At 40.9% G+C, this 20,830-nt stretch overlaps 1 protein-coding gene across 6 annotated transcripts in view; it reads left to right on the top strand.

Moving 5' to 3' along the window:
- LOC133578435 (membrane-associated phosphatidylinositol transfer protein 2-like) overlaps positions 1 to 20,830 on the top strand; it is a 187,777-nt gene that overhangs the window by 85,658 nt on the left and 81,289 nt on the right. For all 6 annotated transcript variants that reach the window (XM_061932881.2, XM_061932887.2, XM_061932888.2 and 3 more), the window contains 2 exons: positions 10,817 to 11,031; positions 14,518 to 14,639. In XM_061932881.2, coding sequence (XP_061788865.1) covers positions 10,817 to 11,031; positions 14,518 to 14,639 — 337 coding nt within the window. The remainder of the gene's footprint in view (positions 1 to 10,816; positions 11,032 to 14,517; positions 14,640 to 20,830) is intronic.

Here is a 20,830-nt window from a genome sequence, read left to right as displayed (position 1 = left end):
ATCTCACTCATGGATGATCGGTATTGGAATCGACTGTTCTCACTTATCGATGATCGGTATTTGAATCGGCAACATACATCAGAACATCCCTACTTATCTGTCCATGAAGAACAAACTTTAGCCCTGTCTCTTTAGGAATGTACTCTAAAGTTAAACTGGTTATGTGGATAAAAGACATGAGCTACAAAAACAGCCTCCTTTGTTTATACATCTCCACCCCTTGGCAAGACCAAATATCTGTCAATGGAACCTTAGGGTTGTACTGTAGACTTGCATAAGACTGGAATGGGTTACAATAAGTAAGAAGCTTTGTGAAAAAGAGACCACTAATGTCACAAACATTAATGAATGGAATTAATACATCCTGACAGTCAATTGTTACATTCAACCAAAGCAACAAAGGAGTGGCTCAAAATAATTAATATTCTGGAGTCGCCTAGCCAGTCTACAAATCTTAGAATTGTGGACCTGCACAAGACTGGAGTGGGCTACAATCAGTAGGAAGCTTAATGAGAAAGAGACGACTATCGGCCCAAACATTTAGGACTGAAAGCAGAACAACCTAACAATCAATTGTTGCATACAACCAAAGCAACAAAGGAGTTGCTCAAAAGTTAAGATTTTGGAGTTGCCGAGACAGTCTACAGATCTTAATCCCATTCAAGATCTTTGGAATACGTTGAAACTTTGAGTTTCAAAGCAACAGTCTCAAAGCTTTCACAGTTTAGAGAGAATCTAAAAAGGAGCGTAGCAAAACCCCTTAAGATGTTTGCAACCCTTTTGACCAACTATAATACACTTTTCAATGCTGTACTTAACCTGAAAAAAATGGTTCGCTTGAACAGGGTTCATAAATCGAAAAGTTTGTTTGGTGAAGCAAATTATTTCATAAGAAAAAATGTAAATTTAAATAATGGGGTCTCAGGTTCCACAAAAGTCCATATTTTAGTTAAAGTTTGTACACAATATAAAGTGCTGTACATTACTGCATATCAAACATAACAAGGAGGTGATGAATGAACTGTCTCAAGCTGAACTGTGCTTTATGCTCTGCTTTGCCAACACACGTACACACACAGAAGTCCTTTTGGTGCCCTCACAAATGATTAGAAATCACAGAAATTCCTAACTTTACCAACCACATTGCAACAATAATAAACATGAAAAAAAGTAAAGTTTTTACTTACAGTACAAAAGAGCAGACAGAGGGGGAGATGGGAGTGGCCGGGGGATTGATTGATTGATTGATTGAAACGTTTATTAGTAGATTGCACAGTACAGTACATATTCCGTACAATTGACCACTAAATGGTAAGACCCGAATAAGTTTTTCAACTTGTTTAAGTCGGCGTCCACGTAAAATAATTCATGGTACAAATATATACTATCATCATAATACAGTCATCACACAAGTCAATCATCATCATCATGGGGCGGTATGGCGTAGTGGGTAGAGCGGCCGTGCCAGAAACCTGCTCTTGGGCAGGACACTTCACCCTTGCCCCCGGTGCCGCTCACACCGGTGAATGAATGATGAATGAATGAGTTGTAAAAATGAATGATGGGTTCTCACTTCTCTGTGAAGCGCTTTGAGTGCCTAGAAAAGCGCTATATAAATCTAATCCATTATTATTATTATTATTACTATCATCAGAGTATATACATTGAATTATTCACATTATTTACAATCCGGGGAGTGGGATGAGGAGGGTTTGGTTGATATCAGCACTTCAGTCATCAACAATTGCATCATCAGAGAAATGGGAATTGAAACAGTGTAGGTCTGACTTGGTAGGATATGTACAGCAAGCAGAGAACATAGTGAGTTCAGATTAGGGATGTCCCGATCCAGGTTTTTGCACTTCCGATCCGATACCGATATTGTTTTTGCACTTCCGATCCGATACCGATACTGACCGATAATGGCCTATCCGAGCATGTATTAAAGTTTAAAGTTATTTAGCCTACTTAGTTGTCAGAATCATGTTGAAAAGGGTTTTAGTACTCTTGATAACAACTAGCCATCTGAATTAGGGGAGTTTGAATAATACACAATGGTTGGTAACAAGAAACTGGCCTGTTTATTCAAGGATAAACACAAAATAGACAAAATTATACATGACAAACAGAAATGGCATCATTGAAACAAGGGCTGGGCGATATGGCCTTTTTTTAATATTGCGATATTTTAAGGCCATATTGCGATACACGATATATATCTCGATATTTTGCCTTAGCCTTGAATCAACACTTGATGCATATATTAACAGCAGTATGATGATTCTATGTGTTTTGATTGATTGATTGAGACTTTTATTAGTAGGTTGCACAGTGAAGTACATATTCCGTACAATTGACCACTAAATGGTAACACCCCAATAAGTTTTTCAACTTGTTTAAGTCGGGGTCCACTTAAATTGATTCATGATACAGATATATACTATCAGATATATATACTATCATCATAATACAGTCATCACACAAGATAATCACATTGAATTAGTTACATTATTTATAATCCAGGGTGTGGAGGGGGGCGCCGGATGTAAGTGTCAAAAAGATAGCCAAAAGAGTTTGATATGAGAATAAATCTAAAGTTAAAATATAGGGTAGAAATGCATCCATTTGCAGGAAATGTAGTCTTGATTTTCAACATTTTCTTTCAAGGCTTGCATTGCAAAACATTCTTCTTCATACTGCATTAATATATGCTACTTTTAAACTTTCATGCAGAGAAGGAAATCACAACTAAAAAAATCACTAATTTTTTCATACAGTGTTGATCTGGAAATTTTTGTCTCGCCATTTTGATGGTGTGGGCGTGTGGCACCGAAAGGACATAAGCGTCTCGACAGACGTTATAATATTTGAACAATGATGACGAAAACTGTTTTTTCTGTCGTGTCCGTGTGTCGAAAATTGTTATGCGCTTATTTTTTTATTTGATTTTGTGCGTGGCATAGATTTGCCGTGCGCAGAGGACGCTAGAGCAGGCGCGCACCTTAGCGGCTGCGCTAGCATCACAGCTAGCATCACAGCTAACGTTAGCCATGCTGCTACCTCGCTCTCTGCTGGGAGAGGGCGTATACGTATGTGACGTATGACGTGACAGTATGTCACGTGTGTAAGAAGGTGCGCTCGCTGTCTGTAAGAGGGAGACACAGGAAAGAGTGAGAAGAGCCTGTCGTGTAATGCCAGCAGCTAAAAGCAACTGCATGAGAATCCACATACCTGTGGATGTGTTGAAGGTGTGCTGGAAAATGCGGAACGGAAATTAGGGAGCAGCAGAAAAGTGGAATGTATTATTTAAATCGGTGCGTTGGAAAACACGGACCGGAGTTTTTTTTTAAACTGGATCTGTATCGGCATTTTCCCATGCCTTGCCGATACGCATTTTTTTGCAAATATCGGCGGCCGATCCGATCCAAATATCGGATCGGGACATCCCTAGTTCAGATAGCATAAGAACAAGTATATACATTAGAAATACATTTGATTATTTACATTTGGTTATTTACAATCCGGGTAGGTGGGATGTGGAAGGGGGAGGGTGTTAGTCAAGGGTTGAAGTTGACTGGAGGTGTTTTTTTAGTGCGGTTTTGAAGGAGGATAGAGATGCACTTTCTTTTACACCTGTTGGGAGTGCATTCCATATTCATGTGGCACAGAAGGAGAATGAGTTTAGACCTTGGTTAGATCGGAATCTGGGTTTAACGTGGTTAGTGGAGCTCCCCCTGGTGTTGTGGTTATGGCGGTCATTTACGTTATGGAAGTAGTTTGACATGTACTTCGGTATCAGGGGAGGTGTAGTGGATTTTATAGACTAGGCTCAGTGCGTGTGTGTGCTCTTGAAAGAGGATGCGCTGAACGAGAGGTAGTCTTCTTCTCCGCTGTATAATTAGTCTGCTTTGGTATATTTTTCCAGGAAAGTCCATTCTCATCGCAATTAAAAACTTGCTGAAGTTCGAAGTCAGTTTTCTTAATTTCTTCAATACAAGCAAACAAAAAATGGCTGACAGTGGGACACAAAATGAATGAATGAAGCATTCGTAAACAGAGACATGGTTTGCACACAGAGGCATATATTACGCGATGTGTCCTGGGCATGATGTTAAAGTGCATCCGGCAGTGGAGGCTCCTCTATGGGGTTTTGGGGCAGTAGGAGGTTAACCCCTTTACTACTGTTACCCCAGGCGGCCCTTGGCAAAGGCCTAGTACCTGACTGCCCCCTAGCCAGGGATACGGTGAAGACCTCAACGGCGGAGCAGGCGGAAGACGGTAGATTAAAGAACTACCACAACGGCTGCGATGGCGGAAGAAGGCTGCAGCAGAAAAGGGTCCCCAGTCGTCTTGCACTCCATGCCACTGGACCCTGACCCGATTCTGTCAAGGATCGTGTGGTGACTGTACGTGTACCAGTCTCCCCACGTAAAACAAAGTCACGCACAGGCATCCACCATAAAGGGAAACACCCCTACCAGGAGGATCGTCATACTCCATACTTGCCAACCCTCCCGGATTTTCCGGGAGACTCCCGAAATTCAGCGCCTCTCCTGAAAACCTCCCGGGACAAATTATCTCCCGAAAATCTCCCGAAATTCAGGCGGACTCAGGTCCGCATTTCCCACAATATAAACGGTGTGCCTGCCCAATGACGTTATAACTGTAGAATGATCGAGGGCGAGTTCTTGGTTCCTTATGTGGGTTTATTGTTAGGCGGTTTCATTAACGTCCTCCAAGCGCGGTAACAACACACACAACAACAGCAGTCACGTTTTGGTCTGCCTTAAACAGCAATGTTGTGACACTCTTAAACAGGACAATAATGCCATCTGGTGCATTTGATGAAAGCACTTTTGTGCGTGCCACACAGCAATGCATCATCAGAGAGGGTGTTCAGCATGGTTAGAAAAATAGTGACAGAGAATAGAACAAGGATGGACAATTCAACCCTTAACTCAACAAGTATATGTGTAAATAAATGAACACTGAAATTCAAGTATTTATATATATATACATATATATATATATATATATATATAAAATAAAATAAATATATATTTATAGCTAGAATTCACTGAAAGTCAAGTATTTCTTATTTATATATATATATATATGAAATACTTGACTTGCTGAATTCTAGCTGTAAATATACTCCTCCCCTCTTAGCCACGCCCCCAAACACGCCCCTACCCCACCTCCCGAAATCGGAGGTCTCAAGGTTGGCAAGTATGTCATACTCGTTCGAGTGACCGCCAATAATAATAATAATATATTACGCGATCTAAAAGTTTATCCGAAAAGTTCTCAAACAGATGGGTTCGTAAATTGCGCAATCAAATACGTATTTCCTTTAATCAAATACAAATTAATTAATAATTATTTATTGTTGTTTTTCAGGAATCTGTCTATCTGTTACAATAAACTTAGCTTTGAAATTGTGGACTGTTCATATCTTACAAAAGCAGCAAGGGATCAAATACAGTACTGCACATTGGTGGTGGTGCATATGTCGCCATGGCGTCTGGGTTACGTCTTGTGGACTACGTTGTTGTTGAGAGCGCAGCCAGCCAGTGGCTAATAAATGATCCGTCAGAGTTAATGAGGTCTGGTGGACTGGATGCTTGGTGTTCTCCTCCTCCTGCAGACTCCATTGATTCATAGCATGGCTCTCTGAATTGACTGCAGGAATCAGTTTGAGAATTGCTACGTACTAAAGTAGCAGCCGGTCCCTTGTTTAGCATATTTGACCACTTTGGACGACGACTGATAAGAGATAATGCTTGTCTTTACTGTTTTGATTACAGATTGTCGTTCTTTGCTATCTGTCAGCACTTGAACTATGCTCAAGGTCTTACAACTGTCAAAGTTCCGTTTTTGATACCGTCCTTTCTTGTTTGTGTCGTGCATGTGTGTGTGTGTGCGCAGTTTTGAGTCACCTTGCCATTGGTGTGCTCAACTGCACCCGAGGGCTCCACCTCTATGAGCACCTTGAATACAAATAAGGAAAAGGTGTGGCGGCTTTTAGGCTGTCAAGACTTCCAGGAAGTGTTTTAGTTGAGCAGCTGATTAAGGACAATCAAGGCTTGACACCTTTTGAAATAATGTCATCACTTACATTTACAAGTTTAAGAGACAAAAGGAGGTTTAATCCAAATGCAGACCAATTCTGAGTAAAATTGTACATGCAATCTGGATTATATAATCTTTTACAACAGTTTTTGACCCTGCATATGCCAAACCAAAAATTAAAGTATTTTACCACTCGGGATAAAGGCTGACTTTTTTGTCCTTTCAGTAAGTTTTTGATGTATTTTTGGCACTATTTGTGTTCCTCCATTATGCAATATTTTTACTAAGATGTTTTTTTCCATCCATCCATCCATCTTCTTCCGCTTATCCGAGGTCGGGTCGCGGGGGCAGCAGCCTAAGCAGGGAAGCCCAGACTTCCCTCTCCCCAGCCACTTCGTCCAGCTCCTCCCGGGGGATCCCGAGGCGTTCCCAGGCCAGCCGGGAGACATAGTCTTCCCAACGTGTCCTGGGTCTTCCCCGTGGCCTCCTACCGGTCGGACGTGCCCTAAACACCTCCCGAGGGAGGCGATCGGGTGGCATCCTGACCAGATGCCCGAACCACCTCATCTGGCTCCTCTCGATGTGGAGGAGCAGCGGCTTTACTTTGAGCTCCCCCCGGATGACAGAGCTTCTCACCCTATCTCTAAGGGAGAGCCCTGCCACCCGGCGGAGGAAACTCATTTCGGCCGCTTGTACCCGTGATCTTGTCCTTTCGGTCATAACCCAAAGCTCATGACCATAGGTGAGGATGGGAACGTAGATCGACCGGTAAATTGAGAGCTTTGCCTTCCGGCTCAGCTCCTTCTTCACCACAACGGATCGATACAGCGTCCGCATTACTGAAGATGCCGCACCGATCCGCCTGTCGATCTCACGATCCACTCTTCCCTCACTCGTGAACAAGACTCCGAGGTACTTGAACTCCTCCACTTGGGGCAGTGTCTCCTCCCCAACCTGAAGATGGCATTCCACCCTTTTCCGGGCGAGAACCATGGACTCGGACTTGGAGGTGCTGATTCTCATCCCAGTCGCTTCACACTCGGCTGCGAACCGATCCAGCGAGAGCTGAAGATCCTGGCCAGATGAAGCCATCAGGACCACATCATCTGCAAAAAGCAGAGACCTAATCCTGCAGCCACCAAACCAGATCCCCTCAACGCCTTGACTGCGCCTAGAAATTCTGTCCATAAAAGTTATGAACAGAATGGGTGACAAAGGGCGGCCTTGGCGGAGTCCAACCCTCACTGGAAACGTGTCCGACTTACTGCCGGCAATGCGGACCAAGCTCTGACACTGATCATACAGGGAGCGGACCGCCAAAATCAGACAGTCCGATACCCCATACTCTCTGAGCACTCCCCACAGGACTTCCCGAGGGACACGGTCGAATGCCTTCTCCATGTTAATATTTTTAATTTCAATGTCCAATTCTTTCACAGGTGTAGAATATATGGCCGTTATATGAAAATACCCAAATTAGGGCTGCAACTAATGATTATTTTAATGTTCCACAAGTCAGCGATTATTTTTGGATTACCGTATTTTTCGGAGTATAAATCGCTCCGGAGTATAAGTCGCACCGGCCGAAAATGCATAATAACGAAGGAAAAAAACATATATAAGTCACACTGGAGTATAAGTCGCATTTTTGGGGGGAAATGTATTTGATAAAAGCCAACACCAAGAATAGACATTTGAAAGGCAATTTAAAATAAATAAAGAATAGTGAACAACAGGCTGAATAAGTGTACGTTATATGAGGCATAAATAACCAACTGGTATGTTAACGTAACATATTATGGTAAGAGTCATTCAAATAACTATAACATATAGAACATGCTATACGTTTACCAAACAATCTGTCACTCCTAATCGCTAAATCCCATGAAATCTTATACGTCTAGTCTCTTACGTGAATGAGATAAATAATATTATTTGATATTTTACGGTAACGTGTTAATAATTTCACACATAAGTCGCTCCTGAGTATAAGTCGCACCCCCGGCCAAACTATGAAAAAAACTGCGACTTATAGTCCGAAAAATACGGTAATCGACCAGTCAAACGCTTATTGTTCATTATCTTCTGTATACTTTTGATTTTGACGTTGAGTCCACTGCTTGATTTTAATTCATTTTTCAAACCTATTATTGTACTACAATTGTTAATGAGAAACAAATAGTTTTACTTTATACAAAGTATATAACCATAGTGAAAAATAAATCAACTGACTTAAAGTGCAAGATTTTCTGTAAACATGACAGTCAGTGCAAAAAGTATGTTTTATCTATTAGTGTTAGGGTTATTAAAGTCCAATTATATAACTAAAGGAATAAAAATGTAAACATGAATATTCATCAATTAAAATTGTATTAGGTAGTGTCGGAGGCAGATATTTACATATATCCGAATTTAAGTGTTACTTCTTTTATTTCATAGTCATATTTGAAAACAGCTTGTGTTTTTCCATTTGTTCAATTTCTGTTTCTCTGCAAGTAAACTGTGTGTGTTAACCTTGATCTTTGGAATGTGTATTGACTAGAGAGATAATGTGCATGTGTTTTGACTAGAGAGAGGGAAGAGGGGAGAGGGTTTTGGGTCGGGAAGACAGACCATCTTAGCGGGGCGATCCGGATGTTCTATGCTGTCTCTGTGAATGTATATCTGCAAAGCTTTGCAAATATATTACAAAATACCTATTCTGTCTCTGGTGGTTTTTCAACTCAGCTTTAAGTGTCGTAAAGAGCTTGGGAGCGACTTGTGACTTGAATTCCCTGGGAGGAACAACTGGTCCAAAGCGCAACAGTAGACAATAACAAATCTTTGTCGAATACATTTTATAATCAATGTTACTGTCACGGCGGGGTTGCAGCTTGCTGCGAGGTTTGTTCCCCCGGGATGCAAACGGATCACTCCGGACAGGACTTGCAGGTAGGAGCATGGTTTATACTTGAAAAGTCAAAAAAGCACCAAAAACAGAAAACTAGTCGAAGGAAAACACGTGCCGATCGCACTTGAAGCTAAGGAAAAAGCTTAGCGCAGGAAACAGAGAACTATGGACATGGAACACTCACGAAATTGTGGCATGAAACAAACAAGACTTACTAGTAGGTTGCGCGAAGCAAACAATGACGCCAGGCCGACTGACCGGCAAAGGTAGGCTTAAATAATGCCTCTGATTAGTGTTCGGGCAGCAGGTGAGCGGGCGAACACTAATCAGAGACAGGTGGAAATAATAAGTAACCATGGCGACCCCGAAGGGAATAAGCGGTAGAAAATGGATGGATGGATGGATGGGTAACTAAAACAAACAAGGGTGCACAAAAACATGAACTATGGAGTCCAAAACTAACAGAACATAACAAAAACATCATCCAAACCACGGATCATGACAGTTAAACCATTTAAACAGGACATAAAATGTCCAAGTCCGAGTCCATGGTTCTCGCCCGGAAAAGGGTGGAGTGCCATCTCCGGGTTGGGGAGGAGATCTTGCCCCAAGTGGAGGAGTTCAAGTACCTCGGAGTCTTGTTCACGAGTGAGGGAAGAGTGGATTGTGAGATCGACAGGCGGATCGGTGCGGCGTCTTCAGTAATGCGGACGCTGTATCGATCCGTTGTGGTGAAGAAGGAGCTGAGCCGGAAGGCAAAGCTCTCAATTTACCGGTCGATCTACGTTCCCATCCTCACCTATGGTCATGAGCTTTGGGTTATGACCGAAAGGACAAGATCACGGGTACAAGCGGCCGAAATGAGTTTCCTCCGCCGGGTGGCGGGGCTCTCCCTTAGAGATAGGGTGAGAAGCTCTGCCATCCGGGGGGAGCTCAAAGTAAAGCCGCTGCTCCTCCACACCGAGAGGAGCCAGATGAGGTGGTTCGGGCATCTGGTCAGGATGCCACCCGAACGCCTCCCTAGGGAGGTTTTTAGGGCACGTCTGACCGGTAGGAGGCCGCGGGGAAGACCCAGGACACGTTGGAAAGACTATGTCTCCCGGCTGGCCTGGGAACGGGGTCCCACAGGAAGAGCTGGACGAAGTGGCTGGGGAGAGGGAAGTCTGGGCTTCCCTGCTTAGGCTGCTGCCCCCGCGACCCGACCTCGGATAAGCGGAAGAAGATGGATGGATGGATGGATAAAATGTATTTAGTTTTTCAAAAGCACAAAAAAAATTTGGGATTATTTTTCTTTTCTTTTTTTACTTTTTTTTTTATATCTCTCAATCAACTTCAATCCTAAACATGTAATGCTTTAATTATTTATTTGAACCCTTTGAAGGCCTTTTGATCAAATAGTGTGATATATTTGCAAAAAATGAGTTATTTCAGTATATTAAACCTGTGACATTATTTGATCAAAAGGTTCAGCAGTTTAAAACAAATTAATATTTTTGTATAGGACTGAAGTTTGTTGAGAAATTTTAATAATAAAAAAAAAAAAAGAAGCCAAAATGTTGTTACGCCTTTCAAAAACTTAAGGGCTTTTATGTCCTGTTTAGCTTTGAAGAGTTTAAGTGGAATGTCCCTAGTGTGTGAATGTTGTCCCCCCACAACCCCGAAAGGGACAAGCGGTAGAAAATAGGTGGATGGGTCCCCAGATGGTTAAATAAATAAAAAATGTGTCCATTATCACCTAAAATTATCATCCATGCATCATAAAACGTATATATTTTTTTATACTTTATCCTTCATTTTATCAAACATTACCACACCTCAAAGTGAATATATTTTTATTTGTTCTTCTTTCTGCAGAAAAAGAGCAGGGAAGAGAGCTCTGGCGAAGGCAGCGGCGTGGAAATCTTAAAAAACAAACCGTACACGGACGGACCGGGTGGAAGCGGCCAGTACACCCACAAGGTTTACCACATTGGCATGCACATTCCGAGCTGGTTCCGCTCCATCTTGCCCAAAGCGGCGCTGAGGGTTGAGGAGGAGTCGTGGAACGCCTACCCTTACACCCGCACCCGGTGAGCCCTGGCACAGTTTTAAGCCTTCAAGTTCAACCTTGTTAGGCTTGAAAGGTTGCATGTTATACAATTATTTTCAGTGTTTTTTTTTAAACAACTTGGAAGTGTGTCTAGCTTTGATGGCAGGATTTATAAGTGTTTTTAGTAAGCCCCACAGGTAACACTTCGTTTTGTGTGTTTGCAGCTTTAATGCTTATCAGTTGTGTTGATTAGGGATGATGTTCGAAACCGGTTCTCCCGGTTGTTCGATAAGAAAATAACCGATTTCATGGACTGGAATCAATTTTTGAGAACCGGGTCCCGTTATCGAAGCCACTATAGTAAAGAAAAAGAGTTGGTTCTTTATTCGAATCCCTTTTTTTTTACTAGGAAATGCCCTGTGGCACGTCCCAGGAATAGACCTAGCTCAGTCATTAGGCGGCAGATACAGAAAGCAGCAACAACAATGGACCGGAAAAAACGCCTCAAGGCATGTCTTCATTTTACAAAAAAATACGACGAGGAAACTGCTATCTGCAATTATTGCCAGGCTTCGCTCTCATGTAAGGGGGGAAAGTAAAACAAGCGTGTTGAAACATGTTCAGGCTGCACATAACCTGAAGGTTAGAGAAAGGTGTCGTGGAGAAGCAGCAACGAAGCACGCCCCTCTTCAACCTGCAGCGCCAATTCCAGTGATAGTGGCGGTGAGTAGCTAACGTTAACTGTTGCCGGTTAATTTCCATATCTGCTCACTCGTAGCCTTTAGGCTAAAATAACGTTACCTCGTATGTCAATCCAGGATTGCAGTAATGTTAGCTAGACTAACGTTACCTAAGCATATGTGTCTGATAACGTTAACGTTATCTTGTAGCCTACACCAGTGGTCCCCAACCATCGGGCCGCGGCCCGGTACCGGTCCGTGGATCGATTAGTACCGGGCCGCAAAAGAAATGTAAAATAAAAATAAATATATATATATATATATTTTTTTTTTAATTAAATCAACATAAAAACACAAGATACACTTACAAACCTCCCTCCCCCATTTATACTCATTGACACTCAGTCGCACAAAAGGGTTGTTTCTTTCTGTTATTAATATTCTGGTTCCTACATTATATATCAATATAGATCAATACAGTCTGCAGGGATACAGTCCGTAAGCACACATGATTGTATTTTTTTATGACAAAAAATAAATAAATACCATACCATGGGTAACGACAGTCAATATTTATTTATTTTATTTTATTTTTTTAGGGTGGTAACAACAGTCAATTTTTTTATTTTTATTTTTATTTTTTTTAATTAAATAAAAGTGAGCTTTTGTTAAACCAAATATATATATTTTTTCCATATACAACAACCTATCTGGATTCGATGAAAGAATCGATAAGGAACCGGTTCGAAAAGAGGATTCGATAATGGGCTCGAACTCGATAATTTCTTATCAAACATCATCCCTAGTGTTGATTTAGTTATTGTACATTATACCTTGACAATACGTATACATTTTAGGTTGTGTACTGCTTTTAAGTACAAACCCCGTTTCCATATGAGTTGGGAAATTGTGTTAGATGTAAATATAAACGGAATACAATGATTTGCAAATCCTTTTCAACCCATATTCAATTGAATGCACTACAAAGACAAGATATTTGATGTTCAAACTCATAAACTTTATGTTTTTTTTGCAAATGATAATTAACTTAGAATTTCATGGCTGCAACACGTGCCAAAGTAGTTGGGAAAGGGCATGTTCACCACTGTGTTACATGGCCTTTCCTTTTAACAACACTTAGTAAACGTTTGGGAACTGCGGAGACACATTTTTTAAGCTTCTCAGGTGGAATTCTTTCCCATTCTTGCTTGATGTACAGCTTAAGTTGTTCAACAGTCCGGGGGTCTCTGTTGTGGTATTTTAGTCTTCATAATGCGCCACACATTTTCAATGGGACACAGGTCCGGACTACAGGCAGGCCAGTCTAGTACCCGCACTCTTTTACTATGAAGCGTTGATCTAACACGTGGCTTGGCATTGTCTTGCTGAAATAAGCAGGGGCGTCCATAGTAATGTTGCTTGGATGGCAATATATGTTGCTCCAAAACCTGTATGTACCTTTCAGTATTAATGGTGCCTTCACAGATGTGTAAGTTACCCATGTCTTGGGCACTAATACACCCCCATACCATCACAGATGCTGGCTTTTCCACTTTGCGCCTAGAACAGTCCGGATGGTTCTTTTCCTCTTTGCCCGGAGGACACGACGTCCACAGTTTCCAAAAACAATTTGAAATGTGGACTCGTCTGACCACAGAACACTTTTCCACTTTGTATCAGTCCATCTTAGATGAGCTCAGGCCCGGCAAAGCCGACGGCGTTTCTGGGTGTTGTTGATAAACGGTTTTCGCCTTGCATAGGAGAGTTTTAACTTGCACTTACAGATGTAGCGACCAACTGTAGTTACTGACAGTGGGTTTCTGAAGTGTTCCTGAGCCCATGTGGTGATATCCTTTTCACACTGATATCGCTTGATGATGCAGTACAGCCTGAGGGATCGAAGGTCACAGGCTTAGCTGCTTACGTGCAGTGATTTCTCCAGATTCTCTGAACCCTTTGATGATATTACGGACCGCAGATGGTGAAATCCCTAAATTCCTTGCAATAGCTGGTTGAGAAAGGTTTTTCTGAAACTGTTCAACAAATTGCTCACACTGTTGTTGACAAAGTGGTGACCCTCGCCCCATCCTTGTTTGTGAAAGACTGAGCATTTCATGGAATCTACTTTTATACCCAATCATGGCACCCACCTGTTCCCAATTAGCCTGTTCACCTGTGGGATGTTCCAAATAAGTGTTTGATGAGCATTCCTCAACTTTATCAGTATTTATTGCCACCTTTCCCAACTTCTTTGTCACGTGTTGCTGGCATCAAATTATAAAGTTAATGATTATTTGCTAAAAAAAAAAATGTTTATGAGTTTGAACATCAAATATGTTGTCTTTGTAGCATATTCAACTGAATATGGGTTGAAAATGATTCGCAAATCATTGTATTCCGTTTATATTTACATCCAACACAATTTCCCAACTCATATGGAAACGGGGTTTGTAGATTAGTAAATTCAGACATCAGAGCAGGTGTCAAAGTATTTGTGAAGACACTCCCAGGCCGTCTGATCTCCCAGGCTCTCTGGTTTGGGAGCATGCCAGACTGTGTGGGGCTGGATTGAGACGTTCAGGTGCCGAAAAGAGACTGCCTGCCCTTGACTGTACTGTCAGGGACTTGATAGACTGCAAGTGCCTTGTTGACGCGTCTATTCAAGCAGTGACAGCTCGGCTGCAGGCGCCTCAGACGGGCACACGTTATATCCTCCGCAGCGAGAGAGCGTTGTCACTTAAAACGAGAGAAGCTGTTGCTAATGGAATGATGGAGGGCAGGTACCGACGAAGCCTATAACTACGTCCTGGAATCAGGAGTGATGCGAAATGCATCTTGTCCTTCAGGTACACCTGTCCCTTTGTGGAAAAGTTCTCCATCGACATTGAGACGTACTACCTGGCCGACACCGGCACCCAAGCAGATGTTTTCAACATGTCTGCTGCAGACAAGAGGCAGAGGACAATTGGTGAGACCGACGAATGTTCATGCACAAGCATTTTCATGTCACAGCCTTTAAATTCCAGCACAGACTCTATTTGCATTTTCTTGTTGCAAGACAGGTTTATTTTATTGTCAATAGATTTTTACAAAGTGTACTTAAGTGGCCTCCTAAAAGCTCTTTCGGTTTTCTTTACTTGAGGCACTGCTGAGGCCCACTTGTGGCCAATCTTTGCTACTGCATTTTGCTACACTGCAAAAACTGACATCTAAGTAAGATTAAATACCGTATATTACCAAATAGTAGCCCGGGCGTTTATTTCACAAAATCGATTTTGGAGACAGGCGTTTAAAAGAAGCAGGCAGTTATTTGCACAAGGCTTTTATTTATTTTTGCACCAGCCTGCACCAGGCCATTATTTGGTTACAATGGTTACTGTCCAGTATTTTTTTTTCGTACAAAAAACTTTAAATATAAAAGCTATTGTAAACATACAAACAAACAAATAAGAGATCTACATGAGGTAGGCTATCAAAAGACGAGAGATCAACAAGGCCTCAACATGGCAGTAGTGCAACAATTGTCAAATAGAATACCATTACCAGAGGTGGGTAGAGTAGCCAGAAATTGTACTCAAGTAAGAGTACTGTTACTTTAGAGATTTATTACTCAAGTAAAAGTAATGAGTAGTCACCCAAATATTTACTTGAGTAAAAGTAAAAAGTATGTTGTGAAAAAACTACTCAAGTACTGAGTAACTGATGAGTAACATACACACACATATCATATATATATATATATATATATATATGTCTTAATAAGGTTATCCAAAAAATAGTGCTCGATACCGTAGTAGAGCGCAATATATGTATGTGTGGGGAAAAAAAATCACAAGACTATTTCATCTCTACAGGCCTGTTTCATGAGGGGGGTACCCTCAATCGTCAGGAGATTTTTCTCCTGACGATTGAGGGTACCCCCCTCATGAAACAGGCCTGTAGAGATGAAATAGTCTTGTGATTTTTTTTCCCCACACATACATATATATATATATATATATATATATATATATATATATATATATATATACACATACATTGATATATACAGTATATCATTTATATTTATTTATTTTGCCGTTTTTGTTTACATGTTAAAGGTGTTTTAATGAATATACATGCATGTTTAATACATATAGATTCCTTTCTTTCATGTTGACAAGAATATAAGTTGGTGTATTACCTGATTCTGATGACTTGCATTGATTGTAATCAGACAGCAGTGCTTAACGTCCACGTTTTCAAATGCAGGAGAAAAAAAGTTCCTCCTTTCTGTCTAATACCACATGAAAGTGGTTGGTTTTTGGTATCTTATTTGTCCAGCTTCCATATTCGTTTTCACACACTTTACAAGAAATACATTGGCGGCAAATTCCGTAGCTTGCTAGCTTGTTTGCGCTGGCTTTCGGAGACTCTTATTTTGAAAGCGCAGGCGCGATGGAGCGGCACTTTTATTGTGAAGACAGGAACTGTGCAGTCAGTCTTTAGGCTTGTGACGGGATGTACGTTTGAAATAAAAAAGTGTCTTTTTTCCTTCACACTTTTGATTGATTGATTGAAACTTGTATTAGTAGATTGCACAGTACAGTACATATTCCGTACAATTGACCACTAAATGGTAACACCCCAATAAGTTTTTCAACTTGTTTAAGTCAGGTCATGTGACCGCCTGGCTCTGTTTGATTGGTCCAACGTCACCAGCGACTGCATCTGATTGGTGGAACGGAGTCAAACGTCACTAGTGACTGCATTTTATTGGTGGAACGGAGTGAAACGTCACCAGTAACGCAGGCACTTTGAAGGTCTGTCTGACAGACCAAAACAAACAAAGCGTGCATTAACAGATCGATAAAAATTAGTAGCGAGTAGCGAGCTGAATGTAGATAAAAGTAGCGGAGTAAAAGTAGCGGAGTAAAAGTAGCGTTTCTTCTCTATAAATATACTCAAGTAAAAGTAAAAGTAAGTTGCATTAAAACTACTCTTAGAAGTACAATTTATCCCAAAAGTTACTCAAGTAGATGTAACGGAGTAAATGTAGCGCGTTACTACCCACCTCTGACCATTACTAAAAATAAATAAACTTTTTAAATAAAGCAGCCTACCGGGAAAAATGTAATTATGGTACCAAGTGCTCAAGTATAAAACCCACCATCAAAACAGAATAATAATACTGTCACTTAAATAAAATAAAGGCTACAGTACTCCAAGTTTTAAATAAAGCAGCATACAGGAAAAATAAAATGATGGTACCAAGTACTCTATAAAACCATCAAAACAATAATACTGCAGCAAACGCAACCCCAGTAGCATTTTAATCTGAATAATGCAAATAACAGCCCATGGGCATGCGCCATTTGGACATAGGCGGTTACCGTATTTTCCGCACCATAAGGCGCCCTGGGTTATAAGCCGCGCCTTCAATGAACGGCATATTTCAAAACTTTGTCCACCTATAAGCCGCCCCGTGTTGTAAGCCGCATCTAACTGCGCTAAAGGAATGTCAAAAAAACAGTCAGATAGGTCAGTCAAACTTTAATAATATATTAAAAACCAGCGTTCTAACAACTCTGTTCACTCCCAAAATGTACGCAAATGTGCAATCACAAACATACGTATATCAACATGGACAGAGCTGCGTGAAAAAAGCCACCCGGCCTCTTCGCGTAAACTTAAACTTACCTTAACCACTCGCTCATCTTTTCTTCATCCATCCCTTCGAGTTAGCTTTTATGATGACGCCGGCTGGAAAGGTCTCTTTTGGCAAGGTCTTCCTTTTGAATATCACCATGGGTGGAAGTTTCTGGCCATTAGCATGGCAAGCTAGAACCACAGTGAAGGATGACTTCTCATTCCCTGTGGTGCGAATATTCACCGTACGTGCTCCCGTTGTATCCACAGTGCGGTTCACAGGAATATCAGTTGCTGTGAAATAGTAATCCGTGTACGGATGGAGAGATTGCGTCTTTTCATGAACCGGATACCTGTCGCTTAGTAGGAGCCATTTTGTGGTCTTTACAGATGTAAACACACAAAGGAAATGAAACGTACGGTGATATCCGCGCCCTTTTTCTTCTTCTACGCGGGCGGGTGGTTGCTTACAGTAGAAGAAGAAGCGCTTCCTGTTCTATGGGGGCGGGTGCTTACCTTGGCGGTTGCTTGCGTAGAAGAAGAAGCGCTTCCTGTTCTACCGGGAAAAAAGATGGCGGCTGTTTACCGAAGTTGCGAGACCGAAACTTTATGAAAATGAATCTTAATATTTATCCATATATAAAGCGCACCGGGTTATAAGGCGCACTGTCAGCTTTTGAGAAAATTTGTGGTTTTTAGGTGCGCCTTATAGTGCGGAAAATACGGTATTAGGAAGAGGCGGTTAATTGACAAAATTAGGACATGGGCGGTTATTTGCCCAAGGGCGTTTATTTGGTAATATACGGTATCTCAAATAAGGGTGATATTTGCTTATTTTCTGTCTGATAAGATAATTCTTCTCACTATGTTAGAGTGTTTTACTTGTTTTAAGGGTTTTGGTCCTAAATAATAATAATAATAATAATACCTGGGATTTATATAGCGCTTTTCTAAGTACCCAAAGTCGCTTTACATGTAGAACCCATCATTCATTCACACCTGGTGGTGGTAAGCTACTTTCATAGCCACAGCTGCCCTGGGGTAGACTGACGGAAGCGTGGCTGCAATTTGCGCCAACGGCCCCTCCGACCACCACCATCATTCAATTCACCGGTGTGAGTGGCACCGGGGGCAAAGGGTGAAGTGTCCTGCCCAAGGACACAACGGCAGCGATTTTTTGGATGGTAAGAGGCGGGGAGCGAACCTGCAACCCTCAGGTTTCTGGCACGGTTGCTCTACCCACTACGCCATGCCGCCCCGATGATCTCAGTAAGATATTACAGCTTGTTGCTGAGATTTGATGACCTATATTGAGTAAAACATGCTTGAAACTAGAATATCAACTGTTGCAAAGCTGTGTCATCAACACTCACAAGTATAAAACTACTTTTTTAAAGTACCGGTAATCATTTCTTACTTCAAGCATGAAAAAAACAAATCATGATGCCGAGCGCATATAATTATGTCAAGATAATGGCACTAGCATTTAATTAATTTAAGAATATTTTTCAACATATTGAGCAAAAAGGTCTCTTTTTTTTTTTCTACCAAGAAAAGTGCACTTGTTATTAGTGAGAATATACTTTTTTTAAGGTATTTTTGGGTTCATTGAGGTTAGCTAATTTTACTTGTTTTGGAAAGTCTTGACAAGCCAAATTTTCTTGTTCTATTGGCAGATAATTTTGCTTAGTTCAAATAAAATACCCGTAATTTTTGTATTATTTTTTCCTGTTTTTGAACACTGACTTTTTGCAGTACATATCGTCATAGTATCTGCTTTTACCAGTATTGCTTCTTCTTTTCCTTGTTTTTTTCTGCGAGAGGGTCTTTCCAACACCATTGTCACCAAATTGTCATGAAACTACATTTGTTGCTATTTGGTATTATAAAGATGAAGTTACATGATCTGATCATAGCCAGGCTGTTTGTTTACCTGGCTGAAAGGCTGACATAAAAAAAAAACATTTAATACATTTGAAGCCCTTTATAAACAAGTATATTTTCAAAACTGTAATAATGGTTTGGAGTGCATGAGAAAATGGAAAGGAAATTGTAGCTCTCTTTGAACACATTGTCATTTATTAACAACTAGTGCACAACACAGAACTAATGTTATAATAGCATAAATGAGCACCCTGCTTAGCCAGCATTAGCACAGCTGATGAAATGTATATGTAACATTAGGGGTGTAGCGGTACACAAAAATTTCGGTTCGGTACGTACCTCGGTTTAGAGGTCACGGTTCGGTTCATTTTCGGTACAGTAAGAAAACAACAAAATATACATTTTTGAGTTATTTATTTACCAAATTTGCAAAATCTTCCACCAAAAATATTTTTCTTAGTGGAATATTTGATGTGAAGTAATCGGAACCTTGGATAGGTCAATAATTCATAATAACATTGATTTTGATTCAATATTATGTTTTGAGCAATGACAGTTTGAAAGAAAAAAAACAGCTTTGTTTTATTAGTCAACATTGCAACTTTTTCTAAATTACATTTAACCTTTAAGCTTTTTTTATTTCACTTTTGTTATGTTTTTGTTTATTTTAATAGTATTTTTAGAATGTACCTTGGGCCTTTAAAACATTAGTTGTGGGCCGCAAATGGCCTCTTGGGCACACTTTTGACACCCCTGCTATAGATAATAAAAAAATTAAATGTGATGAATCTATGGATAAAAAGCAGAGCCTGGCGACGCATGCGCGTTTATCATAACTCTCTCTCTCTCTCTCTGTCTCTGCCCCTCCCTCACCAATGCTGCTGCTGCACACAATTGGTTTTGTTTTTAACCCCTTCTTAACCCTGAACGTACATTGAAAATACACGCAACCCTAACTCAAAATGCCGGACATTTGAGGCATTTAAGAAACTCCACCCTGACAGCTCCGCAAAAGAGGACATGTCCGGTGAAAAGAGGACGTATGGTCAGTCTATCGTAGTGTTGTGCCTCGGTGTGCATTGTTTACACAACGTGCGTTACGCTACTTCATATGTCCGTGTGGAAACTCGTTCGGTACACCTCCGAACCGGAACCCCCGTACCGAAACAGTTCAATACAAATACACGTGCCTTTACACCCCTATGTAACATGCATGGGTTTCGCAAAACCACTGGGTAGCCAATACTTCAAGAGGTTGACTACAGCCACAGCTGTTAACGCCAATTTTCTTTTTGACCTGGTGCTGTTATTTATACAACTATTACCGTATTTTTCGGACTATAAGTCGCAGTTTTTTTCATAGTTTGGCCGGGGGTGCGACTTATACTCAGGAGCGACTTATGTGTGAAATTATTAACCCATAAAATATCAAATAATATTATTTAGCTCATTCACGTAAGAGACTAGACGTATAAGATTTCATGGGATTTAGCGATTAGGAGTGACAGATTGTTTGGTAAACGTATAGCATGTTCTATATGTTATAGATATTTGAATGAGTCCTACCATAATATGTTACGTTAACATACCAGGCACCATACTTGCCAACCCTCCCGGATTTTCCGGGAGACTCCCGAAATTCAGCGC

The sequence above is a fragment of the Nerophis lumbriciformis genome, linkage group LG03 (assembly GCF_033978685.3).
Source record: "Nerophis lumbriciformis linkage group LG03, RoL_Nlum_v2.1, whole genome shotgun sequence".
Taxonomy (NCBI): Eukaryota; Metazoa; Chordata; class Actinopteri; order Syngnathiformes; family Syngnathidae; genus Nerophis; species Nerophis lumbriciformis.
The sequence above is the reverse complement of the archived record's forward strand: the minus strand, read 5'-3'. Positions and strand labels throughout refer to the sequence as shown.